This window comes from Salvelinus namaycush, chromosome 32 (assembly GCF_016432855.1).
Source record: "Salvelinus namaycush isolate Seneca chromosome 32, SaNama_1.0, whole genome shotgun sequence".
NCBI lineage: Eukaryota > Metazoa > Chordata > Actinopteri > Salmoniformes > Salmonidae > Salvelinus > Salvelinus namaycush.
In genome coordinates this window covers 22,707,869-22,732,954 of record NC_052338.1, presented here as the reverse complement: position 1 = coordinate 22,732,954, position 25,086 = coordinate 22,707,869, and the positions used below count along the sequence as shown (strand labels likewise).

The 25,086-nt window shown below is 44.1% G+C and overlaps 1 protein-coding gene across 1 annotated transcript in view; it reads right to left on the bottom strand.

Moving 5' to 3' along the window:
- Positions 1 to 25,086, bottom strand: part of LOC120027058 (CUB and sushi domain-containing protein 3-like) — a 704,521-nt gene that overhangs the window by 38,508 nt on the left and 640,927 nt on the right. The window contains exons 57-60 of the mRNA XM_038971903.1: positions 12,930 to 13,112; positions 10,576 to 10,752; positions 6,901 to 7,080; positions 4,008 to 4,181 (exon numbers count right to left, since the gene is read on the bottom strand). Of these exons, the coding sequence (XP_038827831.1) occupies positions 4,008 to 4,181; positions 6,901 to 7,080; positions 10,576 to 10,752; positions 12,930 to 13,112 (714 nt within the window). The remainder of the gene's footprint in view (positions 1 to 4,007; positions 4,182 to 6,900; positions 7,081 to 10,575; positions 10,753 to 12,929; positions 13,113 to 25,086) is intronic.

Below are 25,086 nucleotides of genomic sequence, written 5' to 3'. Positions count from 1 at the left end.
AAAGCTTTAGGTAGATAGTGTGGTCTACAGCTTATCATGAGTTACTCTACTTCAGGCGAGCAAAACCTTGAGACTTCCTTAGATATTGTGCACCAGCTGTTTTTTACATAAATGCATAGGCCCACACCCCATGTCTTACCAGAGGCTGTTGTTCTATCCTACCGATAGAGTGTATAACCCGCCAGCTCTATGTTCTTAATGTTGTCGTTCAGCCACGACTCAGTGAAACATAATATATTACAGTTTTTAATGTCCCGTTGGTAGGATATACGTGCTTTCAGTTCGTCCCATTTATTTCCCAGCGCTTGAACGTTAGCTATCAGAACAGAAGGAAAGGGCAGATTAGCAACTTGTCACCTGATCTTCGCAAGGCACCCTGATCTTTTCCCTCGAAACCTCAGTTTCCTTCTCCAGCGAATCACGGGGCAGCAACATTATGTACAAAATAATTTACGAACAACGCAAAAAAACAAAAACAAAATAGCATGATTGGTTGAGAGCCAATAAGACGGCAGCCCTACCCTCCGGCGCCATCATAAAACAACAGGGAAATAACACTGTAACAACAGGGAAATAACACTGTAACAAGATGGAAATAACAGGGTAACGACAGGGAAATAACAGAAACAAGAGGGAAATAACACGGTAACAACAGGGAAATAACACGGTAACAACAGGGAAATAACACGGTAATAAGAGAGAAATATCAGGAAACAACAGGGAAAGAACACGTAACAAAAGGGAAATAACAGTAAACAATGGGGAAATAACACAGTAACAACAGGGAAATAACACGGTAACAAATAACATTTTATTGTCACATACACATGGTTAGCAGATGTTAATGCGAGTGTAGCGAAATGCTTGTGCTTCTAGTTCCGACAGTGCAGTAATATCTAACAAGTAATCTAACAATTCCCCAACAACTACCTAATACACACAAATCTAAAGGGGTGAATAAGAATATGTACATATAAATATATGGATGAGCGATGGCTGAGCGGCATAGGCAAGGTGCAATAGATTGTATAAGGTACAGTATATACATATGAGGGCGGTGCAGTTGCGGTTGAGGGCGGTGCAGTTGCCGTACCATGCTGTGATACAGCCCGACAGGATGCTCTCGATTGTGCATCTATAAAAGTTTAGCAGGGTTTTAGCTGACAAGACAGATTTCTTCAGCCTCCTGAGGTCGAAGAGGCGCTGTTGTGCCTTCTTCACAACACTGTCTGTGTGGGTGGACCATTTCAGTTTGTCTGTGATATGTACGCCGAGGAACTTAAAAAAACCTTCTCCGCTGCTGTCCCTTCGATGTGGATAAGAGGGCGCTCCCTCTGCTGTTTCCTGAAGTCCATGATCATCTCCTTTGTTTTGTTGAGTGAGAGGTTGTTGTCCTGACACCACACTCCGAGTGCCCTCACTTCCTACCTGTAGGCTGTCTCGTCGTTGTTGGTAATCAAGCCCACTACTGTTGTGTCGTCTGCAAACTTGATGATTGAGTTGGAGGCGTGCATGGCCATGCAGTCGTGGGTGAACAGGGAGTACAGGGGGCCCCAGTGGGGCCCTTGTGGGGCCCCAGTGTTGAGGGTCAGCGAAGTGGAGATGTTGTTTCCTACCTTCACCACCTGGGGAAAGCACGTCAGAAAGTCCAGGATCCAATTGCACAGGGCGGGGTTGAGACCCAGGGCCTCCAGCTTGGTGATGAGCTTGGAGGGTACTATGGTGTTGAATGCTGAGCTGTAGTCAATAAACAGCATTCTTACATAGGTATTCCTCTTGTCCAGATGGGTTAGGGCAGTGTGCAGTGTGATGGCGATTGCATCATCTGTGGACCTGTTGGTGTGGTATGCAAACTGAAGTGGGTCTAGGGTGGCCGGTAAGGTGGAGGTGATATAATCCTTGACTAGTCTCGCAAAGCACTTCATGATGACAGAAGTGAGTGCTACGTGGCGATAGTCATTTAGTTCAGTTACCTTTGCCTTCTTGGGTACAGGAACAATGTTGGCCATCTTGAAGCATGTGGGGACAGCAGACTGGGATAGGGAGCAAATTAACATGTCCGTAAACACACCAACCAGCTGGTCTGCGCATGCTCTGAGGACGTGGCTAGGGATGCCGTCTGGGCCAGCAGCCTTGCGAGGGTTTAAATGTCTTACTCACGTCGGCCATGGAGAAGGAAAGGGGCGCAGTCCTTGTTAGCGGGAAATAACGCGCTAACAACAGGAAAATAACACGGTAACAACATGGAAATGACAAGAAACAAGAGGGCAATAATATGGTAACAACAGGGAAATAACACAGTAACAACAGGGAAATTACATGGTAACAACAGGGAAATTACATGGTAACAACAGGGAAATAACATGGTAACAACAGGGACATAACATGGTAACAACAGGGAAATAACATAGTAACAACAGGGACATAACATGGTAACAACAGGGAAATAACATAGTAACAACAGGGAAATAACATGGTAACAACAGGGAAATAACACAGTAACAGTAGGGAAATAACATGAAACAACAGGGAAATAACATGGTAACAACAGGGAAATAACATGAAACAACAGGGAAATAACATGGTAACAACAGGGAAATAACATGAAACAACAGGGAAATAACATGAAACAACAGGGAAATAACATGAAACAACAGGGAAATAACATGAAACAACAGGGAAATAACATGGTAACAACAGGGAAATAACATGGTAACAACAGGGACATAACATGAAACAACAGGGAAATAACATGGTAACAACAGGGAAATAACATGAAACAACAGGGAAATAACATGGTAACAACAGGGAAATAACATGAAACAACAGGGAAATAACATGAAACAACAGGGAAATAACATGAAACAACAGGGAAATAACATGAAACAACAGGGAAATAACATGGTAACAACAGGGAAATAACATGAAACAACAGGGAAATAACATGGTGACAACAGGGAAATAACATGAAACAACAGGGAAATAACATGAAACAACAGGGAAATAACATGGTAACAACAGGGAAATAACACAGTAACACCAGGGAAATAACACGGTAACGACAGGAAATGAACATGGTATCGACAGCGAAATAACAGGAAACAAAAAGGTAACAACACGGTAATCAACTGTTCATAGTTTGTATGAATCTGCTGAGAAAAGGTGACATAGCATTGAATACTTTCTACATAACTTGTGCTTATTACCTGCTATTTATAGTTCTTAATAAAGTAATGAATTTATCTTTCTACATAACAACCAGTAAAAGTCTTCACACTATATAATTTTGGCACACTTTACATCGTTATTTAGCAACTATATACTAACTATGAATGGGTTATTACCTAGTTGTTACCTTGTTGTTGCCGTGTTATTTCCCTGTTTTTACCCTGTTAATTCAGCACTGTAAACTAAAGTGCTACCCTTTTTTCTAACCTTTTCTAATAAAGTTTAGGCAATTGGTTTTAAAATCAAATCACCACTAAAAGTCACTGACTATCTATGGAGTCATAGAACTATAGATACTGTGGACATATTTGTCAAACTGAAACAAGGAAACAAGTACATGAAGAATGCGACAAAATGTCAATTTCACAGGTACACTGAGTGTTAGTACTACTGCGGAGAGTGTGAAGTTGCATCGATGTGCGAGAGAGTGGAAAACACCACGAGAGGGAGAGGGAGGAGAGAGTGAGAGAGCGAGAGCAAGAGAGAGCAAGAGAGCAAGAGAGCAAGAGAGCGAGAGAGCAAGAGAGAGCAAGAGAGAGCAATAGAGAAAGAGAGAAAGAAAGAGAGAGAGAAAGAGAGAGAGAAAGAGAGAGAGAGAGAGCGAGAACAAGAGATAGCAAGAGAGAGAGCGAGAGAGAGAAAGAGACAGCAAGAGAGAGAGCGAGAGAGAGAAAGAGAGAGAGCGAGAGAGAGAGCGAGAGAGAGCGAGAGAGGAGCACAAAATAACAGAAAACAAAAGAACAGGAAAGAAGAGGAGAGGAGAGGTGCGTGCTACTCACGTAGGCACTGAGGCACCATTCCGTTCCAGGTGCCGTTGCCCACGCAGGTGAGGATGGCAGGGAAGGACAGCTCGTACCCGGGGGAGCAGCTGTAGCTCACGCTAGTGCCCCACTCAAAGTCTGTGCCCTCCAGTACCCCATTGGAGATGGCAGAGGGTGCCGCGCAGGTCACCGCTATGGGGGGAGAGGAGAGGGAGAGAGGGGTGAGAAAGAGGAAAGAGGGTGGGTGTAGTTGGATAGAGGACAGGGATAGGGAGGATGAGAGAGGGGAGGGAGGACAGAAAGGCAAAGGGGAGAGGGAGTTTACTCTCTGTGTAATACTGTAGTTAATGCTGAATTACTCTCTTACTTAACCCTCGTTATCCCTGTAAGGAATCTCATGAATCAATTAGGGATGAATTATACTTTACCATTCCATTCATGGCATTAAAGCAAACAGCGAACACACAAGAAACCTTTGGAAAAGGGCCACAGCCAGGCTAACAACTAAAACAACACATTCTCAACAACAAAATCTTAGGAAATTAGGTCTAAGGAATATTTGTGGCTATGCGAAGCATGACCATGTAGTATAGCTATATAATGTCACCCTTAGTGGACATTTACTGCCAGCTGTCTAACTGAAACGGAACTAATGTTTTTCTCTCAGACCACTAGCCTCCTGGTGTCATGACGACTGCATACCCAATAGCTACGGAGTGCACTATATAGGGAATAGAGTTCCATTTGGGGTGCAGTCAATGACTGTCTAAACAAACATGAAAGTGTTGGGGGGGGGGGGGGGGGGGCGACGTCAGGGAGGCAGAGAAAGTCAAAGGGACTGTTTGTTTGTCTGAGAGCTGCCTGGGAGTCTCGCTGCGCCCCAGCCTACGCCACGCTTGAGTGGGTGAGAGGGATAGGCTGGATGACTCATGTTGCACTCTGTAGAGTGAGTCTCTCTCTCTCCCATGTCTGTTATTCACACTGACTTCTGCCAACCACTATGTGGAGACAGGTATACTCCTCTCACTGAATTAGAGTAACAGCAGATAAGGCTTTCCAGAACACTGTGGGCAGAAATATATTTTCCAGCAGACTGTACAATAAACACACTCCTCTCACCGAATAGCAGTAAGATAGGCTTTCCAAAATAGTGCACCATGGATACTGCTCTCACTGGATAACAGAAAAAGCACTGTAGGTAGGCATTTGAGCAGGAACAGCACGAGTGGGATATGCAGAGTTCAGAGAGGGGTAATCCAGGAGAATTAGGATTCTATTTTGATGGGGGAAATCTCAGTGTTTGTAGATTACCAGCTAGGCTTGGTGGGTGTTGGGCAGGCGTGTCAATTCTTATGCGGGGGGGGGTGATATCTTGAAGGAACCTCATGTGGGAGCTGGCACATAGTTACAAGACAAATTGGTGGTAGGTTCAAAGCAACGTTGTCAAATTGCAGGGGGAGACTTTAGTTGCGTCCAAAATAGCACCGTATTCCCTATATAGTGCACTACTTTTCACCAGAGCCCATTGGTACCCTATTCCCTATATAGTGCACTACTTTTCACCAGAACTCTTTGATTGAGAGGGTAGTGATTCCCTCCCAATTAATCAGCTGACTATAAAAACAAACACATTTCTCAAGCCCATTGGCTGTTCTTATTGTCATCTATGTGCTCAGGTAATAAAAGCCATAAACGTGTAATAAGTTCCCAAATGTTCTATTAATATTCTGAATTAGTATTGGACATGCTTGGTGGCTCGTCCATTGAGAGTAGACCAGCTTGCCTTGTACTAAGCTAATGAATAATATGTTTATGCAGTGGTTTCACAGCTGCTGTGACAGCTCCTGCATTTCACAGGCGCAGAACACAAATATTCTCACATACTTATACAGTACACGTAAACACACACACAAGCACGTACACCACACACACACACACACACACACACACACACACACACACACACACACACACACACACACACACACACACACACACACACACACACACACACACACACACACACACACACACACACACACACACACACACACACACACACACACACACACACACACACATCTTTTTGTTAAAAGCCAATGTCAGACTTTCACCCAGCCATTTCCATTTTCAGTTTGCTTCCCGACACTTTAACATCCATATTCATAGATCCAACTGTGCATCATAAGAATGTACTGCACCAAGATATCACTCTGCAGCTGTTACATATGTATGTACAACACACTCTCTCACAGAGCCAAGAGATTCAACTATAACCTGTTCAAATGGAAGCCATATCTGTGTTAATTGTAATTTGTCCAAGATAATGGTAATACAAAGCAGCATTTTATGCAAGTTGAGAAAGCTTTTTTAAGAAGAGAAACCTTTTCTGCCTGGCATATAGTGTCAACAACAACAAGACAGGATATTACAATAACAAACCAAAGCACAATGCTATCCTGTATTTAAACTCTTCCTCTGTGACTGCTAGCAGGACACAAAGACATCTAGGCTGCTGTTGCTCAGGCAACCAGTGTGGGAAGGAAACCAGCAGGTGTTCAGCGTTACTGTGAATAAGCTATAACAATCTGTATTGAAACTCTGTGACAATGCCAACCTTGATTATTTCGTCCCTGAGACTGGGCGTCATTGAACTATATTCTAAGATGTAGATACACATATTTCAACACTCAAATTGAAGTAGCAACAGAAACAAACCAAAGGCTCATAGGGTTTTAGCTAAAAGTAGTACCCTCTAAAGGGAAGTGTGTACAACTCCGGGCATAGCCTGAGTGTTGATGGGCCCTGTCTTTGAAGGATGTCATGATGCCAGAATGTTATTAAGACATGTTCCACAGAGCATTATGGGTAATGAAGTACATCATGCTACACATGTGTTGCTAGGCCTCACCTTTGCAGGATGCCATGATGCCACTCCAGGTACCATTGGAGGTGCAGGTGCGCATGGGTGAGCAATCAGCCTCCATGATGTATCCTGGCGCACACAGGAAGGTGATGTTCTGACCAATAGCAAAGTCCTCTCCATACCTCATCCCATTGGCTGGAACACCAGGGTCACCACAATTTATCACTGTGATGGAAAGAAAGAAAGAAAGAAAAAGAGAAAGAAAAAGAGAAAAAAACTAACGAGTGACACAGAGTACTTGGTTGCAGCAAACAAGCACATAACAAAGAAGATACATACCCAGTAAGACACTACTCTGTAACAAACCATTATGTTTTTTGGCTCTTTTGTGCTATAGATGGTGATATCTATGACGGCGGTTGAAGTGTGATTTAGGCCCCATTGTTGGTCCGGTGTGAGATATGAATCGGGCTGTGACAACAATCGGCGGGAAACCTAATCCACAAATCATCTGAAACTACCCATTTATGCAGCCAGCAACAGATATCTCCACTGAGGAGATACCACCTCGCCTCTTTTATTCACAATGATAGATCTCACTATCACAGGAGAAAATCAATAGCTGTAAGCAGGGGAAGCTGTGTTCTCATACAGGGGTCTCCTGGGTTTAACTTCCATAATCAATTCTGTCGATCTTTTACAACTATCCCTCCCTTCTGTTCTATGGATGAACAAACAGGGGCGGTATAGGGAGGAAAGCAGAGAGCAGAAAATAGAACTCTGCATGTTTACAGAGTCTACCTGGGAATTCAGATGAAAAGGTAAATCAACACATTAGTACTTCTGTAATCCCCGTGGCTGACAACAAACCCCAAAAGTACTTTCCATATTTATTTTTTCATTTTGGAAAAAAAGTTTCCCCCTATTGATTTATGTATCAATTCCGGAATCACAGTTCTCCAAACATTCTGTGTCTTTTGTGGAAAAACGTGTGAATGATGCATCAGAATCAATCATCGGAGGCGTTAGCTTGTAAAACTGTCTTGATGGCGTGAACAATGGCTCGACCAAAATGCTAATATGACTCCACCCCCGGATAGCAACCATGCATCTTCCTTCTCAGCCTGCTCAATAAACACATGTAAAGACGCATCAATCATTCCTACTTTAACATGCCACAGGTAAGGGATGCTGCCCCAAATAGCACCCTATTCACTATATAGCGCAATACTTTTGATCAAAGCCCTATGACTATAGGGAATAGGTTGCAATTTTGGGACGTAAACCAAGGTCTCTATGGAAAGAGAGCGATGTAAAGATAAAAACAGGCCCGGTAAAAAAAATATGGTCACTAAATGGCATACGATGAAAGGCAATGAACCTGGCCTGGAGGAACCAGTATGGTCTATATGTCTAGTGGTGATATGGAGACAGACAGACAGGCAGTAGTTCATAGATCTAGTCATCCATTTCTGAATGAACTGAATCTGAACCTCTCTACCAGGAGAGGTAGAGAGGAAGTATCTACCTGAAGTGGAGTAAGTCTCTCTCACACTCTCCTCTTTTTCTCCTTCTTCCTCTCTCTCTTTCTCTGTCTTTCTCCCTCTCTATCTCTGTCTCTGTCTTTCTCTCTCTCTATCGCTCTCATTTTCTCCCTCTCTCTCTGTCTATCTCTCTCTGTCTCGCCCCTGGGCCTGGATTTAAATCACATCGACTCCCTGGTGTTGTCTATTCGACTGAGGAGGATCTGAAGAAGAGGGAAGAGCTGAGGAGGGTATGGTAATGTACACCAGGTAACAGAGGCACAGAGGGATTGATTTCCTTATCTTGCTGGAGCAGGGGCACAGGGCTCTTCTGACCTTTCCTCTCTCTCAACCCACAAGTCACTGTGTGTGTGACTCCTCCTCGTTCTGTCTCAATCCCTAACCCGCAGGCTACCTTAAAGAGCTTCCTCACTTCGATCCCTTTCTCAGACTCAGCCGCCTGGACAATTAAAACCAGCCCACCCTTCCTAGATGAGAGGAGCAGCATGTTGAAATGTCATGAGGAGAGGATGCAAGATTTTGGGTTGCATTCCAAATGACACCCTTTCCCCTATATATTGCACTACATTTGACCAGTAGTGTAGTGCACAGGGTGCAATTTGGGATGCAACGTTGTCTTAAGCCTCAGTCCATTAATTTACCCTATGCTCTATCTATGATGGGACCTGATCAAAATAGGTAATTGATGAGAAAAATATATGAAAATGAAAGATCACAATCGAACATAGAAATACATCTGTGTACATTTAGCTGAGTCATATCTACTGTCTATATGTATTGAAATCTCCCAAAAATGATTGTGGCGTTATCAGTAGGATTTTTCACACAGCCCTGTTAATAAGCTTAACGGGTAAGTTAAGCTTTTTCAAAATGTGTGTTACAAAAAAAAAGTCCAGTCCCCTTAGTCCTAAAACGTCTCAGGCCTTTCAGACCATAATGAATAAGATGACATGGACTGGTGCAGGATCAAGTCCCAGATCTGGTGCCGTTGGGGGCAGTGAGGTGGATTTATGAGGACTTACTGGTGCAGTTGGGGGCAGTGAGGTGGGTTTATGAGGACTTACTGGTGCAGTTGGGGGCAGTGAGGTGGGTTTATGAGGACTTACTGGTGTTGGGGGCAGTGAGGTGGGTTTATGAGGACTTACTGGTGCAGTTGGGGGCAGTGAGGTGGGTTTATGAGGACTTATTGGTGCAGCTGGGAGCAGTGAGGTGGGTTTATGAGGACTTATTGGTGCAGTTGGGGGCAGTGAGGTGGGTTTATGAGGTGGGTTTATGAGGACTTATTGGTGCAGCTGGGGGCAGTGAGGTGGGTTTATGAGGTGGATTTATGAGGACTTATTGGTGCAGTTGGGGGCAGTGAGGTGGGTTTATGAGGACTTATTGGTGCAGTTGGGGGCAGTGAGGTGGGTTTATGAGGTGGGTTTATGAGGACTTATTGGTGCAGCTGGGGGCAGTGAGGTGGGTTTGTGAGGTGGGTTTATGAGGACTTATTGGTGCAGTTGGGGGCAGTGAGGTGGGTTTATGAGGACTTATTGGTGCAGCTGGGAGCAGTGAGGTGGGTTTATGAGGACTTATTGGTGCAGCTGGGAGCAGTGAGGTGGGTTTATGAGGACTTATTGGTGCAGTTGGGGGCAGTGAGGTGGGTTTATGAGGACTTATTGGTGCAGTTGGGGGGCAGTGAGGTGGGTTTATGTGGTGGATTTATGGGGACGTATTGGTGCAGTTGGGGGCAGTGAGGTGGGTTTATGAGGTGGATTTATGAGGACTTATTGGTGCAGCTGGGGGCAGTGAGGTGGGTTTATGAGGACTTATTGGTGCAGCTGGGGGCAGTGAGGTGGGTTTATGAGAACTTATTGGTGCAGTTGGGGGCAGTGAGGTGGGTTTATGAGGACTTACTGGTGCAGTTGGGGGCAGTGAGGTGGGTTTATGAGGACTTATTGGTGCAGTTGGGGGGCAGTGAGGTGGGTTTATGAGGTGGATTTATGAGGACTTTTTGGTGCAGTTGGGGGGCAGTGAGGTGGGTTTATGAGGTGGATTTATGAGGACTTATTGGTGCAGCTGGGAGCAGTGAGGTGGGTTTATGAGGACTTATTGGTGCATTCGGGGGCAGTGAGGTGGGTTTATGAGGACTTACTGGCGCAGTTGGGGGCAGTGAGGTGGGTTTATGAGGACTTACTGGTGCAGTTGGGGGCAGTGCCAGACCAAGTGGCATTGGCCAGACACTGGCGGGTGGTGGAGCCGGTCAGCAGGTAGCCGTCCATACAGGAGTAGGTGACCGAGTGAGAGTAGGTAGTGCCGTCCAGCCTGTACACACGGCCGTTACTGGGGCTCCCTGGGTTCCCACACTGCACCGCTGGAGAGAGAGATGCAGATAGAGTTCGATTGAATGATTGGATTTATGTGATAATTCAAAATACATATGAAGTTGTTCCATCATATTGTGCACTGTACATATATTACAATATATACTGTATATTGGTTAGATTTGAGCATCTACGGTATGGAATCATCTCTGATAAAGACTGCAAAATGTTTTTGGTGATTTAAATGCACTTTAAATAAAGTTTGAATTCATATGGACTGATACTGTGTGTCAATACTAAGTACAGTATTTGTTCCTGCCATGAAATAATCACTGCCCCTTTCCCTACTCCGGCATTCAAACCCCATAGCATCCACTCGGTCTAACCAAATAACAGTCATTTTCCTGGAAATACGTACTTGAAAGCTGTTTACAAACGAGTTGAGAGAAACGACTAGCATCTAGATAAGAGTGGAATGGTAGGGTAGCCATTGTTGGAGGGATCCTCGTGGATATGACTTATGCAATGTCCAGAGTGGGATTTCAAGAGCTATGGAAGGAGGCTTAGGGAAATCAACAAGCAATTTACCATGATTGTGTCCCTGAAACATTTGACCATGTTTCCATATGTGAGGTACTTAGTGAGAATATAAAATAAATCCACATTGCCACTGTCAAAGAAACATCATTAAGTCATGAGTTAGGGGTTGTGCACTACTATTGAGGGAATAAGGGTGGCATTGAGGGTGGGTTGGGCTGAGTGAAATGTGAAATATCAGTCTTTCACAGAGAAAGGGACGTATAACAGACTCCATGATGGATTTCAAATGGAATAAGTATAGATACAAGTTGAGAAGGGCTGAGAGAGAAAAATGAGAGACAATGAGAGAGAGAGAGAGCAAGAGAGAGGCAGAGAAAGAGATAGAAATAGAGAGAGAATGAGAGAGAAAGCACGCGCGAGAGAGAGAGCGAGAGAACAAGAAAGCTAGATTCAGATAGAGAAAGAGAAAAGGGAGCGAGAAAGAGAGAGCGTGCAATGGAGAAAGAGAGAGGTACCCAGTCAGCCTTGTGGAGGAACTGGCTGGCAGGGCCTTCAGGGGCTGAGAAGTTAACAATCTGTAAATCTATTTAACTGCAGAGCTGTAGTGGCTCAGAGGGAACATGGAGGACAAGCCGTCGTTTCGAGATGACACTAACGCTATCCTGTCACGTTGGAGAGGAGATGAATATGGTGGTTCAGAGGAGCCTGAGGAGGAAGGCGTGTTCTCCTCTGCAGACAGAGAGAGAGACACACAAAGCATTTGGGGTTGTCTCTGGGTGCCTGGCTGACACCTGGGCAATTGTCCCTGGGTGTCTGACACCTGGGCCATTTGTCTCTGGGTGCCTGACTGCAACGTTTCTCAGTCGTTCGGTAAGTAGAGACACGTTTGAGTACACCTCTTCAATTAAATCTCAGTCTAAGCTCCCTGTTGCCAATTCCCACCTTTCAGAAATGATTCCTGCGCAACGGAGGGGTGTTTCTAAAGCAGTGTTTTCACACAGTGGGAGGTCGGAGGGAGCAGAGGAAGAGAGGAAAAGGGGAAGAGAAAACCACACCATTAGTACTGGTTTGGTGCTGGGAAGCAGGGTGTTGTAAAGCGGTGTGGAGAGTTGTCCCAAATGGAACCCCTATTACCTAAATAGTGCACTTCTTTTGACTGGATTCCTGTGGGTTGTGCACCACATAGGGAGCAGGGTGCTATTTGGGATGCAGATGAGGTTTAGGGAGCAGAGCAGAGTGGACAGTTGACTAGCTACATGCTTCCCTCAGCAAACAAGGAGGGAGGTAATGTTCCTCTGTGCTCCTGTTGTGATGGCTTGTCCCATCTCATCTTATTCAGGGTGTAATGTGATGGTAGCTCTAGGAGCTCCTGCAGCGAGAGGTGGCTCCAGCAGGCTATAGTGCTGTTGTGGTGTTGAGATGTCGTGGGACACAGACCGCTACACTGCCACATTCAATTAGCTCTAGGCTGGAGGTGCACAGCCGAAGGTGGCTGGAAGTGGAAGAGGCTGGGGAGTGGGTGATAAAGCACAGCACAGTGTGTTGCTGGGTTTTCTAGCTCTCAGAGATACGTTGGCTGGAAATGGAATGGTACAACCACATGTTGGACTCAAAGGACCTTAGAGGTTGGGGGGGATGGAAAGTGTGTGTGTGTGTGTGTGTAATAGGTGTGTGTGTGTTGTCTCACGTTTGCAGAAGGGCTGTGTTCCAGACCAGGTGCCGTTGGGAAAGCACATCCTCTCAGCAGAACCAATCAGCTCATAACCCTCAGAGCATCTGAACTGGACTTTACTGCGGATCCTGAAGTCACTCTCCTCCCTGCTGCCCTGTGATGGGGTGCCTGGGTCCCCACACGTCCCCTGGGAGTCACCTGCACAGGTACGCACATGCACACACACACACACACACACACACACACACACACACACACACACACACACACACACACACACACACACACACACACACACACACACACACACACACACACACACACACACACACACACACACACGCCAGCCCGCAGGCACACAGGGAAAAGCAAAAACATAGAAAGAGTTAAAAACTTCTGGTGTTTCGTTCACAATCACATGTTCCAAAGGCCATGGAAACAAACCACAACCCATTTTTTCATTCAAACCAGCGAAGGCACCCGACTCCACTCTGTCCCTTCTGCCCTTTCCCTTTCCCTTCCCTCTGTCCCTCCTTCACTGTATTTATTCTGGGTGTAAACTCACAGAAAACCACCAATAGACACTGATTCCCTTCTCACACCGATTCCCCTCTCACACGATTCCCCTCTCACACCAATTCCCCTCTCACACTAATTCCCCTCTCACATGATTGCTCTCACACCGATTCCCTTCTCACACTAATTCCCCTCTCACATGATTCCTCTCACACCAATTCCCCTCTCACACCGATTCCCCTCTCACACGATTCCCCTCTCACACGATTCCCCTCTCACACGATTCCCCTCTCACACGATTCCCCTCTCACACCGATTCCCCTCTCACACCGATTCCCCTCTCACACCGATTCCCCTCTCACACCGATTCCCCTCTCACACCGATAACCTTCTCAAGGGAAATTAATATTCCTGACTGATTCAGGAAGCTGCCATACATCCCCTCCCCCTCTGTCGACATACAGTGAATTCAGAAAGTATTCAGACCCCTTGACTTTTCCACTTTTTCCTCAAGGATATTCCTGCGTTGTCTTGGCTGTGTGCTTAGGGTCGTTGGTGAACCTTAACCCCAGTCTGAGGTCCCGAGCGCTCTGGAGCAGGTTTTCATCAAGGATCTTGCTGTACTTTGCTCCATTCATCTTTCCATCGATCCTGACTAGTCTCCCAGTCCATGATGCTGAAAAACATGCTGCCACCACCATGCTTCACCGTAGGGATGGTACCAGGTTTCCTCCAGACATGACACTTGGCATTCAGGCCAAAGAGTTCAATTTTGGTGTTATCAGACCAGAGAATCTTGTTTCTCATGGTCTGAGAGTCCTTTAGGTGCCTTTTGGCAAACTCCAAGCAGGCTGTCATGTGCATGTCCAATCAATTGAATTTACCACAGGTGTACTCCAATCAAGTTGTAGAAACATCTCAAGGATGATCAATGGAAACATGATGCACCTGAGCTCCATTTCGAGTCTCATAGCAAAGGGTCTGAATACTTACGTAAATAAGGTATTTCTGTTTATAATAAATTAGCAAAAATGTCTAAAAACCTGTTTTCCCTTTGTCATTATGGAGTATTGTGTGTAGATTGATGAGGATTTTTATTTATTTAATCCATGTTAGAATAAGGCTGTAATATAACAAAATTTGGAAAAAGTCAAGGGGTCTGAATACTTTCCAAATGCACCGCAGCTCCTAGTCTGGTAGCCAGTGCACTACTTTCATTTTATTTTAAATTTGGTAAAATTTAGTGCACTACATAGGGAATAGGGTGCCATTTGAGATGGACCATGGTAGCCTTGCTCCTCCCTTGAACCAGTCACACATCCATCACAGATACAGACACAGACAAACACAGAAGTCAACACTGCTGATGTGGAAATGACCACCTAGGAGATAGGGGACTGTGTGTGTTTGTGTGTGTGCTAGTTTGTGTGTGGGTGTTCGTGTTTGTGTGTGTGTGTTCGTGTGTGTGAGTATGTCCAAGACAGTAATCAGAGCTGTTAGAGGAGACTGGGAGACAATACAGGACTGTCCACTCCAAACACTCATTCAGACGTAATGGTATCTCTGTCAAATGGCTCAAGTACATTGAGATACTTATGTCTCATCAGTAACAGATACAATTGTCTCTGATGCAACACAATATATTGGAAAGTCAAGGGTTGAGAGAACTTAGACAAAATGTAATTGGTATCCATATGAGATTAACAACAAATTGTTATAAAAAATGAAGTACAAGTGAGAAAAATATTTAAAAAAAGAATATATCCATCCATAAATATATTTATGATATCTATTTCTGTCTTGTCCAGACAAATACCCAACGTTCCCTGTGTGCATAACCAAAGCATCCCAGTGTGGACCTCATTGTTCTTCCATAAATAAGTAATCATTTATTAACAATGTTAGCTACTTTAGTACACTTGACTCCCCTTGGTCAAATCTAATGTAGCAGCAGACTGACTGTGATCCCAGGCTTCAGTGCAGCTGACACACACACACACACACACACACACACACACACACACACACACACACACACACACACACACACACACACACACACACACACACACACACACACAGAGCTAGGTACTGTAGGCAGTAGGCAGTATTCAGACAGGCAGGCGGTAGTGTCCCAGCCCAGGGGACAGACCAAAGTGTCGGCTATTAAAGAGCTGCAGGCCTGTTTGCTTTACATAGTAATACGCCAGCAGGCCACTTTTATAGCTTAGCCAAAATCCTTCCCACCGATGCCCCCGTCTCCCTCCACCATCCAGTTCTCAGGAGGGAACTACTTTACCGCTCAGAGCCGTGGAGGGTTATATTATACCACTGGGATGTTAATATTATATAGACCTACCTAGTGTTATACAGTATACCCCCTTGCAGTGGACACGTATGACCGTGCAAGCTGAAGTCATATGAGTAAGCTGCAGTTGAAAGGGCATTGTTCTGTTGTAGCTCCACACATACCTAGCGTATATATCCCTGCCCTAGTCCCTATAGACATGTATAGTATGACTGTGAAAGCTGAAGTCATGTGGGTATAAGCTGCACTTGAAAGGGCCTTGTGCATCTTGGTTATACATGTTAATCTGGGGGTACTATGGAGTAACAGAGATGTGCAAGCCTTTAAAACACACACACACACACACACACACTAGAGGTCGATCGATTAATCGGAATGGCCGATTAATTAGTGCTGATTTCAACTTTTCATAACAACCGGAAATCGGTATTTCAGATTTTTTTTTTTTACACCTTTATTTAACTAGGCAAGTCAGTTAAGAACACATTCTTATTTTCAATGACGACCTAGGAACGTGGGTTAACTGCCTTGTTCAGGGGCAGAACGACAGATTTTGACCATGTCAGCTCGGGGATTCAATCTTGCAACCTTACGGTTAACTAGTCCAACGCTCTAACCACCTGATTACATTGCACTCCACGAGGAGCCTGCCTGTTACGCGAATGCAGTAAGAAGCCAAGGTAAGTTGGTAGCTAGCATTAAACTTATCTTATAAAAAACAATCAATCAATCAATCAATCATAATCACTAGTTAACTACACATGGTTGATGATATTACTAGTTTATCTTGCGTTGCATATAATCGATGCAGTGGCATTCGCGAATCAGGACTGTCGTTGCTCCAACGTGTACCTAACCATAAACATCAATGCCTTTCTTAAAATCAATACACAAGTACATACTGTATATTTAAACCTGCATATTTAGTTAATATTGCCTGCTAACATGCATTTCTTTTAACTAGGAAAAATGGTGTCACTTCTCTTGCAACAGAGTCAGGGTGTATGCAGCAGTTTGGGCCGCCTAGCTCATTGCAAACTGTGTGAAGACTATTTCTTCCTAACAAAGACAGCCAACTTCGCCAAACGGGGGATAATTTAATAAAAGCGCATTTGCGAAAAAAGCACAATCGTTGCATGACTGTACCTAACCATAAACATCAATGCCTTTCTTAAAATCAATACACAGAAGTATATATTTTTAAACCTGCATATATAGCTAAAAGAAATCCACGTTAGCAGGCAATATTAACCAGGTGAAATTGTGTCACTTCTCTTGCGTTCATTGCACGCAGAGTCAGGGTATATGCAACAGTTTGGGCCGCCTGGCTCGTTGTGAACTAATTTGCCAGAATTGTACGTAATTATGACATAACATTGAAGGTTGTGCAATGTAACAGGAATATTTAGACTTATGGATGCCACCCGTTAGATAAAATACGGAATGGTTCCGTATTTCACTGAAAGAATAAACGTTTTGTTTTCGAGATGATAGTTTCCGGATTCGACCATATTAATGACCTAAGGCTCATATTTCTGTGTGTTATTATGTTATAATTAAGTCTATGATTTGATAGAGCAGTCTGACTGAGCGATGGTAGGCACCAGCAGGCTCGTAAGCATTCATTCAAACAGCACTTTCGTGCGTTTTGCCAGCAGCTCGTCACTGCGCTTCAAGCATTGCGCTGTTTAGGACTTCAAGCCTATCAACTCCCGAGATTAGGCTGGTGTAACCGATGTGAAATAGCTAGTTAGCGGGGTGCGCGCTAATAGCGTTTCAAACGTCACTTGCTCTGAGACTTGGTGTAACGTTCGTCGTCGGAATGAGACCAAAGCGCAGCGTGGAAAGTGTTCATGATTTAATGTTCACAAAAACACTCAAACAAAATGACAAAATTAGAAAACGAAAGCGCACAATTCTGTCAGGGAAACAATCTAAACAGAAAACAACACCCCACAAAACCCAAACGGAAAATGACAACTTATATATGATCCCCAATCAGAGACAACGATAGACAGCTGCCTCTGATTGGGAACCACACTCGGCAAAACAACAAAGAAATAGAAAACATAGATTTTCCCACCCGAGTCACACCCTGACCTAACCAAACATAGAGAATAAATAAGGATCTCTAAGGTCAGGGCGTGACACTTGGAGTAGTTATTCCCCTTGCTCTGCATGGGTAACGATGCTTCGAGGGTGGCTGTTGTCGATGTGTTCCTGGTTCGAGCCCTGGTAGGAGCGAGGAGAGGGACGGAAGCTATACTGTTACACTGGAAATACTAAAGTGCCTATAAGAACATCCAATAGTCAAAGGTATATGAAATACAAATCGTATAGAGAGAAATAATCCTATAATTCCTATAACAACTACAACCTAAAACTTCTTACCTGGGAATATTGAAGACTCATGTTAAAAGGAACCACCAGCTTTCATATGTTCTCATGTTCTGAGCAAGGAACTTAAACGTTAGCTTTTTTACACGGCACATATTGCACTTTTACTTTCTTCAACACTTTGTTTTTGCATTATTTAAACCAAATTGAACATGTTTCATTAATTTATTTGAGGCTAAATTGATTTAATTGATGTATTATATTAAGTTAAAATAAGTGTTCATTCAGTATTGTTGTAATTGTCATTATTACAAATACATATTTTTTTTTAAATCGGCATCGGCTTTTTTGGTCCTCCAATAATCGGTATCGGTATTGAAAAATCATAATCGGTCGACCTCTAACACACACACACACACACACACACACACACACACACACACACACACACACACACACACACACACACACACACACACACACACACACAGTACCGTAGCAGGACATTAGGGGGGGGGGGGGGCACAAATAGTGTACACTTTATAAGGGGATAGATGTAGCTTTTCAGGCATGTATGTCATAAGGTACAGTCTGCTGGAGACACATGGAACTGATAAATCCTTTTTACTGCCCTTATTTCAGTGTGACTGAATACAGCCCTCGGGACAGATATGATAGGATATGACACTGTGTGGTGGCTTCAAGGTAAGGTGTGTGAGAGTCTTGATGGGTGTGTGTTTGTGTGGGCTTGTGTTTGCCAAGTTTTTGTGCATACAAATGTGTATGTGTATGGGTGGACATGTCTGCTTGAATGCCATTTTTACTTTCTGTTTGAGTGAGAACCCGTGTGTGTGTGTGTGTGTGCGTGTGTGTGTGTGTGTGTGTGTGTGTGGGTGTGTGTGCCCCTACAGAACAGTATGTGTATGTAGCTGCTGGACGTATGCATGTGTGCCATGCTCCATTTCCTCCGTTATCCCCCTGGCAGCGAGCGACTCTGGCTGGCTGGCCGAGGTGGGGGTGGGGAACGGGTTCAGGTTCCCAGGAGTGTGCGCCGTCAGGGAGAATGTGCTGACCAAGCTAGGCTGGGCTGAGGCTCCAAGGACAAGGGGAGGGTATTGCTGTATTAGCTGTTCCAGCGGGGCTGTGGTACTCATCTACAAAGGCAGCGCTGAGACCCACCTAACCACCAGACACAGAGATGGAGATGGACGGGGTAGGGAGAGGGAGCGATGGACAGGAGAGGGAGAGGGAGAGGAGGGAGAGGGGGGGAGAGAGAGAGGGTAGGAAGAAGAAGAGAGAGAGAGATGGAGAAAGGGAGCAACGGAGAGAGAGAGATAGAGATGGAGAGAGGGAGAGGGCTGGCTGTCACACACAGTGATGCACAGCTTCAGCTCTAGACAGCGAGCAGAGACAAACACAACACAGGCCCTCAACCGACCACTCCCCCTCCCCGTCCCCCCTACCCCGCGTGTCTCACACAAGAGTATAGGCATGCACACACTGGGGAGAAAAAAGGGAATATACAGTATATGCCATTTAGCAAACACTTTTATCCAAAGTGCATAATTATTTTTTGTATGGGTGGTCCCAGGAATTGAACAGAGAACCCTGGTGTTGTATGTGCCTTGCTCTACCAACTGAGCCATACACAAACAGGGTAGAGGGAGGTGAAAAAGGGAATAGGCGAGGTAAAAAGTAATCTCCCTGGTGTTATTGTACAAAAGAGCCTGTAACTTTGTATTGTTCACAGAACTTCCTGAGTGATCTCTAATCTCAAACAGGGCACTTCTTCTGTAGTCTCTTCATAAGAAGCTAGCTCTATGCCACCAGTACAGACAAAGGGGGAATTAAATACGCTCTAGAATGCATTGGACTCTCAAAATAACTGTTCTTTATTCTAAATGAAAGCTTGGTCAGCCAACAGGGGAAAAGACAGAGCCTCCCTTTCACATGATAGCATACAGTGCCTTTGGAAAGGATTCAGACCCCTTGACTTTTCCCACATTTTGTTCCGTTACAACCTTATTCTAAAATGTATTAAATTGTTTTCTACACACAATACCCCATAATTAGTGCTTAATTTGAGCTGGATCGTGCAGGAACAGGATCCGGAACCTCTCAAATTTGAATTTGTTTGTTCCGGCACCTATTTGCCCGAATCCGGTACCTCTCGCGGCATACTTTATTAATTGTTTCACTGTTCGCACTGTAGACATTCTAATAAAAGTGATCAGCATTAAATCAAGTTGCCTCCTCGTTATTTCTCCCGCCCCCCAGGAAGACCATCATGTAAAAGCACAGTGATAATTCTGTGTAATCATCCTATCCTGCCACATTGATTCCAGACCTGCTCTCTTATTTGTACATAGAGGTTATGGGGAGAGCCGGTGGGGTAAGTAACTGATTTTGACACAGGTCTTGGTAGTGGTGTTCAGCTAGAGAAGAGGTCCCTATGTAATCACATTACGTAGCCTAGGCTAGTTGTCTCCCAACTGAATTTGAATCGTGGGAAAGACAAATAAAAAATGGATAAGAAAAGGCAATCGAGTTTGATGAAATTTTTCAAGTTCAAAAATCCAGAGAAAGATGGTGACTCGAACCCAGAATGAGCCAGAGAACTGTCAGTGCCGGAGGAGAGGAGTGAGGGGCAAACTGTTCCTGATGGCGATGCTAATCCCACCAGTTCAGCATCACCACCGGCACCTCCACTAGCTAGTAGGCCTGCTAGTGAGTCAGACTCAGAGGGAGACAGGGAGCTGGGTGGGTGGGGGCAGTGCATCCACCAACGAAGATGCTCGGAGCAGGTGCAATTTACAGTACCTGTTGAGGACAGAGGGCGCTATTTTCACTTTGGGGGAAAATCGTGCCCAATTTAAACGGCCTCGTACTCTATTCTTGCTCGTACAATATGCATATTATTATTACTATTGGATAGAAAACACTCTCTAGTTTCTAAAACCGTTTGAATTATATCTGTGAGTAAAACAGAACTCATTTTGCAGCAAACTTCCTGACAGGAAGTGGAAAATCTGAAATCGATGCTCTGTTCTAGGGCCTGCCTATAAATGTGCTTGATATTTATTAGTATACATGCACTTCATACGCCTTCCACTAGATGTCAACAGGCAGTGAGAGAAGAAATGGAGTGTATAACATCATCTGAGGTCGAATAAAAGCTCTTGGCATGACGTGACCCCAATTTCCTGTTTTCTGGAACGCGCGAGAAGTGACCTGGTATTGCCTTCTGTAAAGCTGTCGTTATAGACGACTAATATCTCCGGCTTTGATTTTATTTGATACATGTGACAATATCATCGTAAAGTATGTTTTTTCAATATAGTTTTATTAGATTATTGAAATTTTTTCGGGACGTTAGGCGTGTTGCTTTGTCTGCGTATGTTCAGGAAGGAGAGCTTCGCGCCACTTTGCTAGCTTTCCGTGCTAATTGACTGGAGAAGAGGACATTCTAAATCCAAACAACGATTGTTCTGGACAAAGGACCCCTTGTACAACATTCTGATGGAAGATCATCAAAAGTAGGACCCATTTTATGATGCTATTTCATATATCTGTCGAACATGTGTACTAGTAGTTAGCGCCCAGATTTTGGGCACGCTCTCGCTATAACATAAGCTGGATGTCGTAATGAAGTTATTTTTAGAATTCTAACACGGCGATTGCATTAAGAACTAGTGTATCTATCATTTCCTATACAACATGTATTTTTTAGTCATGTTTATGAATAGTTATTTGGTCAGAATAGGTGAGTTTTAGAAAAATATCCCCACATTCTGGGAAAAAGATGCTACGTTAGCACAATGTATAACCACTGATTTCAGCTCTAAATAAGCACATTTTCAAACAAAACATAAGTGTATGTATAACCTGATGTTATAGGACTGTCATCTGATGAAGCTTATCAAGGTTAGTCAAAAATTATATATCTTTTGCTGGTTTGTTACGATCGCTAACTTTTGCTGCTGGTAAATGGCTTGTGTTTCTGGCTATTGTGGTAAGCTAATATAATGCTATATTGTGTTTTCGCTGTAAAACACTTAAAAAATCTGAAATATTGGCTGGATTCACAAGATGCTTGTGTTTCATTTGCTGTACACCATGCATTTTTCAGAAATGTTTTATGATGAGTATTTAGGTATTCCACGTTGGTCTCTATAATTACTCTGGCTGCTTCGGTCCTATTGTTGACGGTAGCTGTGATGGTAGCTGCAATGTAAAACTGATTTATAGCTCAAATATGCAAATTTTTCGAACAAAACATAGATTTATTGTGTAACATGTTATAAGACTGTCATCTGATGAAGTTGTTTCTTGGTTAGTTTGGTTGGTTCTTGGTTAGTTTGGTTGGTTTTCTGCAAGCTACCTGTGCTGTGAAAGAAATGTCTGTGCTTTTTTGTATTTGGTGGTGAGCTAACATAAATATACGTGGTGTTTTCGCTGTAAAACATTTTAAAAATCGGACATGTTGACTGGATTCACAAGATGTGTATCTTTCATTTGCTGTATTGGACTTGTTAATGTGTGAAAGTTAAATATTTCCCAAAAATATTTTTAGAATTTCGCGCTCTGCCTTTTCAGTGGAATGTGGGAGGAGTTCCGCTAGCGGAACGCTGGGGCTTGACAGGTTAAGAAGGAGCAAACGTATAACCCCTAGCTTGTCACACAGAATTAAAAGTTGTGCTGTACAACATGCAAAAAGGAAGGGAGCTTGGGTCTAGAAACGACTGGAGGGATTCAACTAGCAAAAGAGTGGGTGGGATGTACAGTAAATTAACATCCTATGCCTCAAACATAAAAAAACAACAACAAAGAGCTCTCAGAAAAAAGGTTTTTGAACATGCCCAAACCATGGCGCATTTGCTGGCAGCAAGCCTTGTAGACAAGGCTAAAGAGGACACCCAGGTTATAGTTCACACTCAAAATGAAAAAATAGACAGCCAGAGTCTCCAGAACAGCCTTAGAAGTGGACTAAATGTCACAGCCACAGGCCCGCTCATGACTTTGAGCAAGATATGGACTCTCATGAGTTAAATGGACTTGACATAGAGAGAGTCGTTGTGGAAGGTTTTGAAAACTAAGGTAGGATTTTTTATTTATTTACAAGCTTATTCTGTACTGTGATGGTAATCTGAATATGTGCTTCATATTATCACATAGGCAGGAAGCCTATATATTCTCATATGTGTAGTGTACTGTAGCCTACATTGATCTATTTTATTTTGAAGTTATATTCCGATATTGTGATATTTGTTCTACTGCTACATTGACGTCTTGAAAAGTACATGAAATTCAGGTATTGTAAGCCCCACAGCTGAGTATGTGTGCATATGCATATGGCGGGTGTTCTGCAGTGTCATCTAAATATAATAGAAAGAAATTCAGACTTGTGTAATATCAAAAATTCGGACTTGTGTAAGCCCCGCAGCTATACTCAAGTATATGGGCATACTGCATTGATCTCTAAAATGCTTTGAATTAATCAGCACCTTGGAGAGTGCTGTCCGTTTCAGCACCATAGACAGTAGCCTACTTGGCTGTTTACTCTGCCTGCTGCGCTGCCACGTTGTGTTTGACACTTTTTTTTCTCAATGTGTTTCGGTACCTCAGAGCCCACTGGACCCCCCTCGCCCACTATGTGTTCCGGAACCTCCCGATTTACAAATTAAGCACTACCCATAATGACAAAGTTTTTAGAAATGTTTGCAAATATATACAACATTTAAAACTGAAAAATAACATTTACATAAGTATTCAGACCCTTTACTCAGTACTTTGTTGAAGCACCTTTGGCAGCAATTACAGCCTTGAGTCTTCTTGGGTATGACGCTACAAGCTTGGCACACCTGTATTTGGGGAGTTTCTCCCAATTTTCTCTGCAGATCCTCTCAAGCTCTGTTAGGTAGGATGGGAGCGTCGCTGCACAGTTATTTTCAGGTCTCTCCAGAGATGTTCGATCGGGTTCAAGTCCGGGCTATGGCTAGGCCCCTCAAGGATATTCGGAGACCTGTCCTGAAGCCCCTTCTGCGTTGTCTTGGCTGTGTGCTTATTGTCATTGATCCTTTGCTCTAGTGGGAGGTCCTGAACGCTCTGGAACAGGTTTTCATCAAGGATCTCTCCCTCGATCCTGACTAGTCTCCCAGTCCCTGCCCCTGAAAAATATCCCGAAAGCATGATGCTGCCACCACCATGCTTCACCGTAGGGATGGTGCCAGCTTTCCTGCAGACGTGACGCTTGGTATTCAGGCCAAAGAGTTCAATCTTGGTTTCATCAGACCAGAGAATCTTGTTACTCATGGTCTGAGAGTCCTTTTGGTGCATTTTTGGAAAACTCCAAGCGGGCTGTCATGTGCCTTTTACTGAGGAGAGGCTTCCGCCTGGCTACTCTCCCATAAAGGCCTGATTGGTAGAGTGCTGCATGGTTGTCCTTGAGGAAGGTTCTCCCATTTCTACAGAGGAACTCTCGAGCTCTGTCAGAGTGACCATTGGGTTCTTGGTCACCTCCCTGACCAAAGCCCTTCTCCCCCAATTGCTCAGTTTGGCCGGGAGGCCAGCTCTAGGAAGAGTCTTGGTAGTTCCAAACTTCTCCCATTTAAGAATGATGGAGGCTATTGTGTTCTTGGGGACCTTCAATGCTGCAGAAATGTTTTGGTACCCTTCCCCAGATCTGTGCCTCGACACACTCCTGTCTCGGAGCTCTACGGACAATTCCTTCAACCTCATGGCATGGTTTTTGCTCTGACATGCACAGACCTAGAATACCTCACAATCAAATTCCCGACTGTATTACCTCCAAAGAGAATTCTCTTCGGTTATAGTCACAGCCATGTATATACCCCCTCAAGACGATACCACGACGGCCCTCAAAGAACTTCACTGGACGTTATGCACACTGGAAACCACATATCCCATTTATTGTGGCTGAGAATTTTAACAAAGCAAATTTGAGGAAAACGCTACCGAAGTTCTATCAACACATTGACTGTAGTACTCATG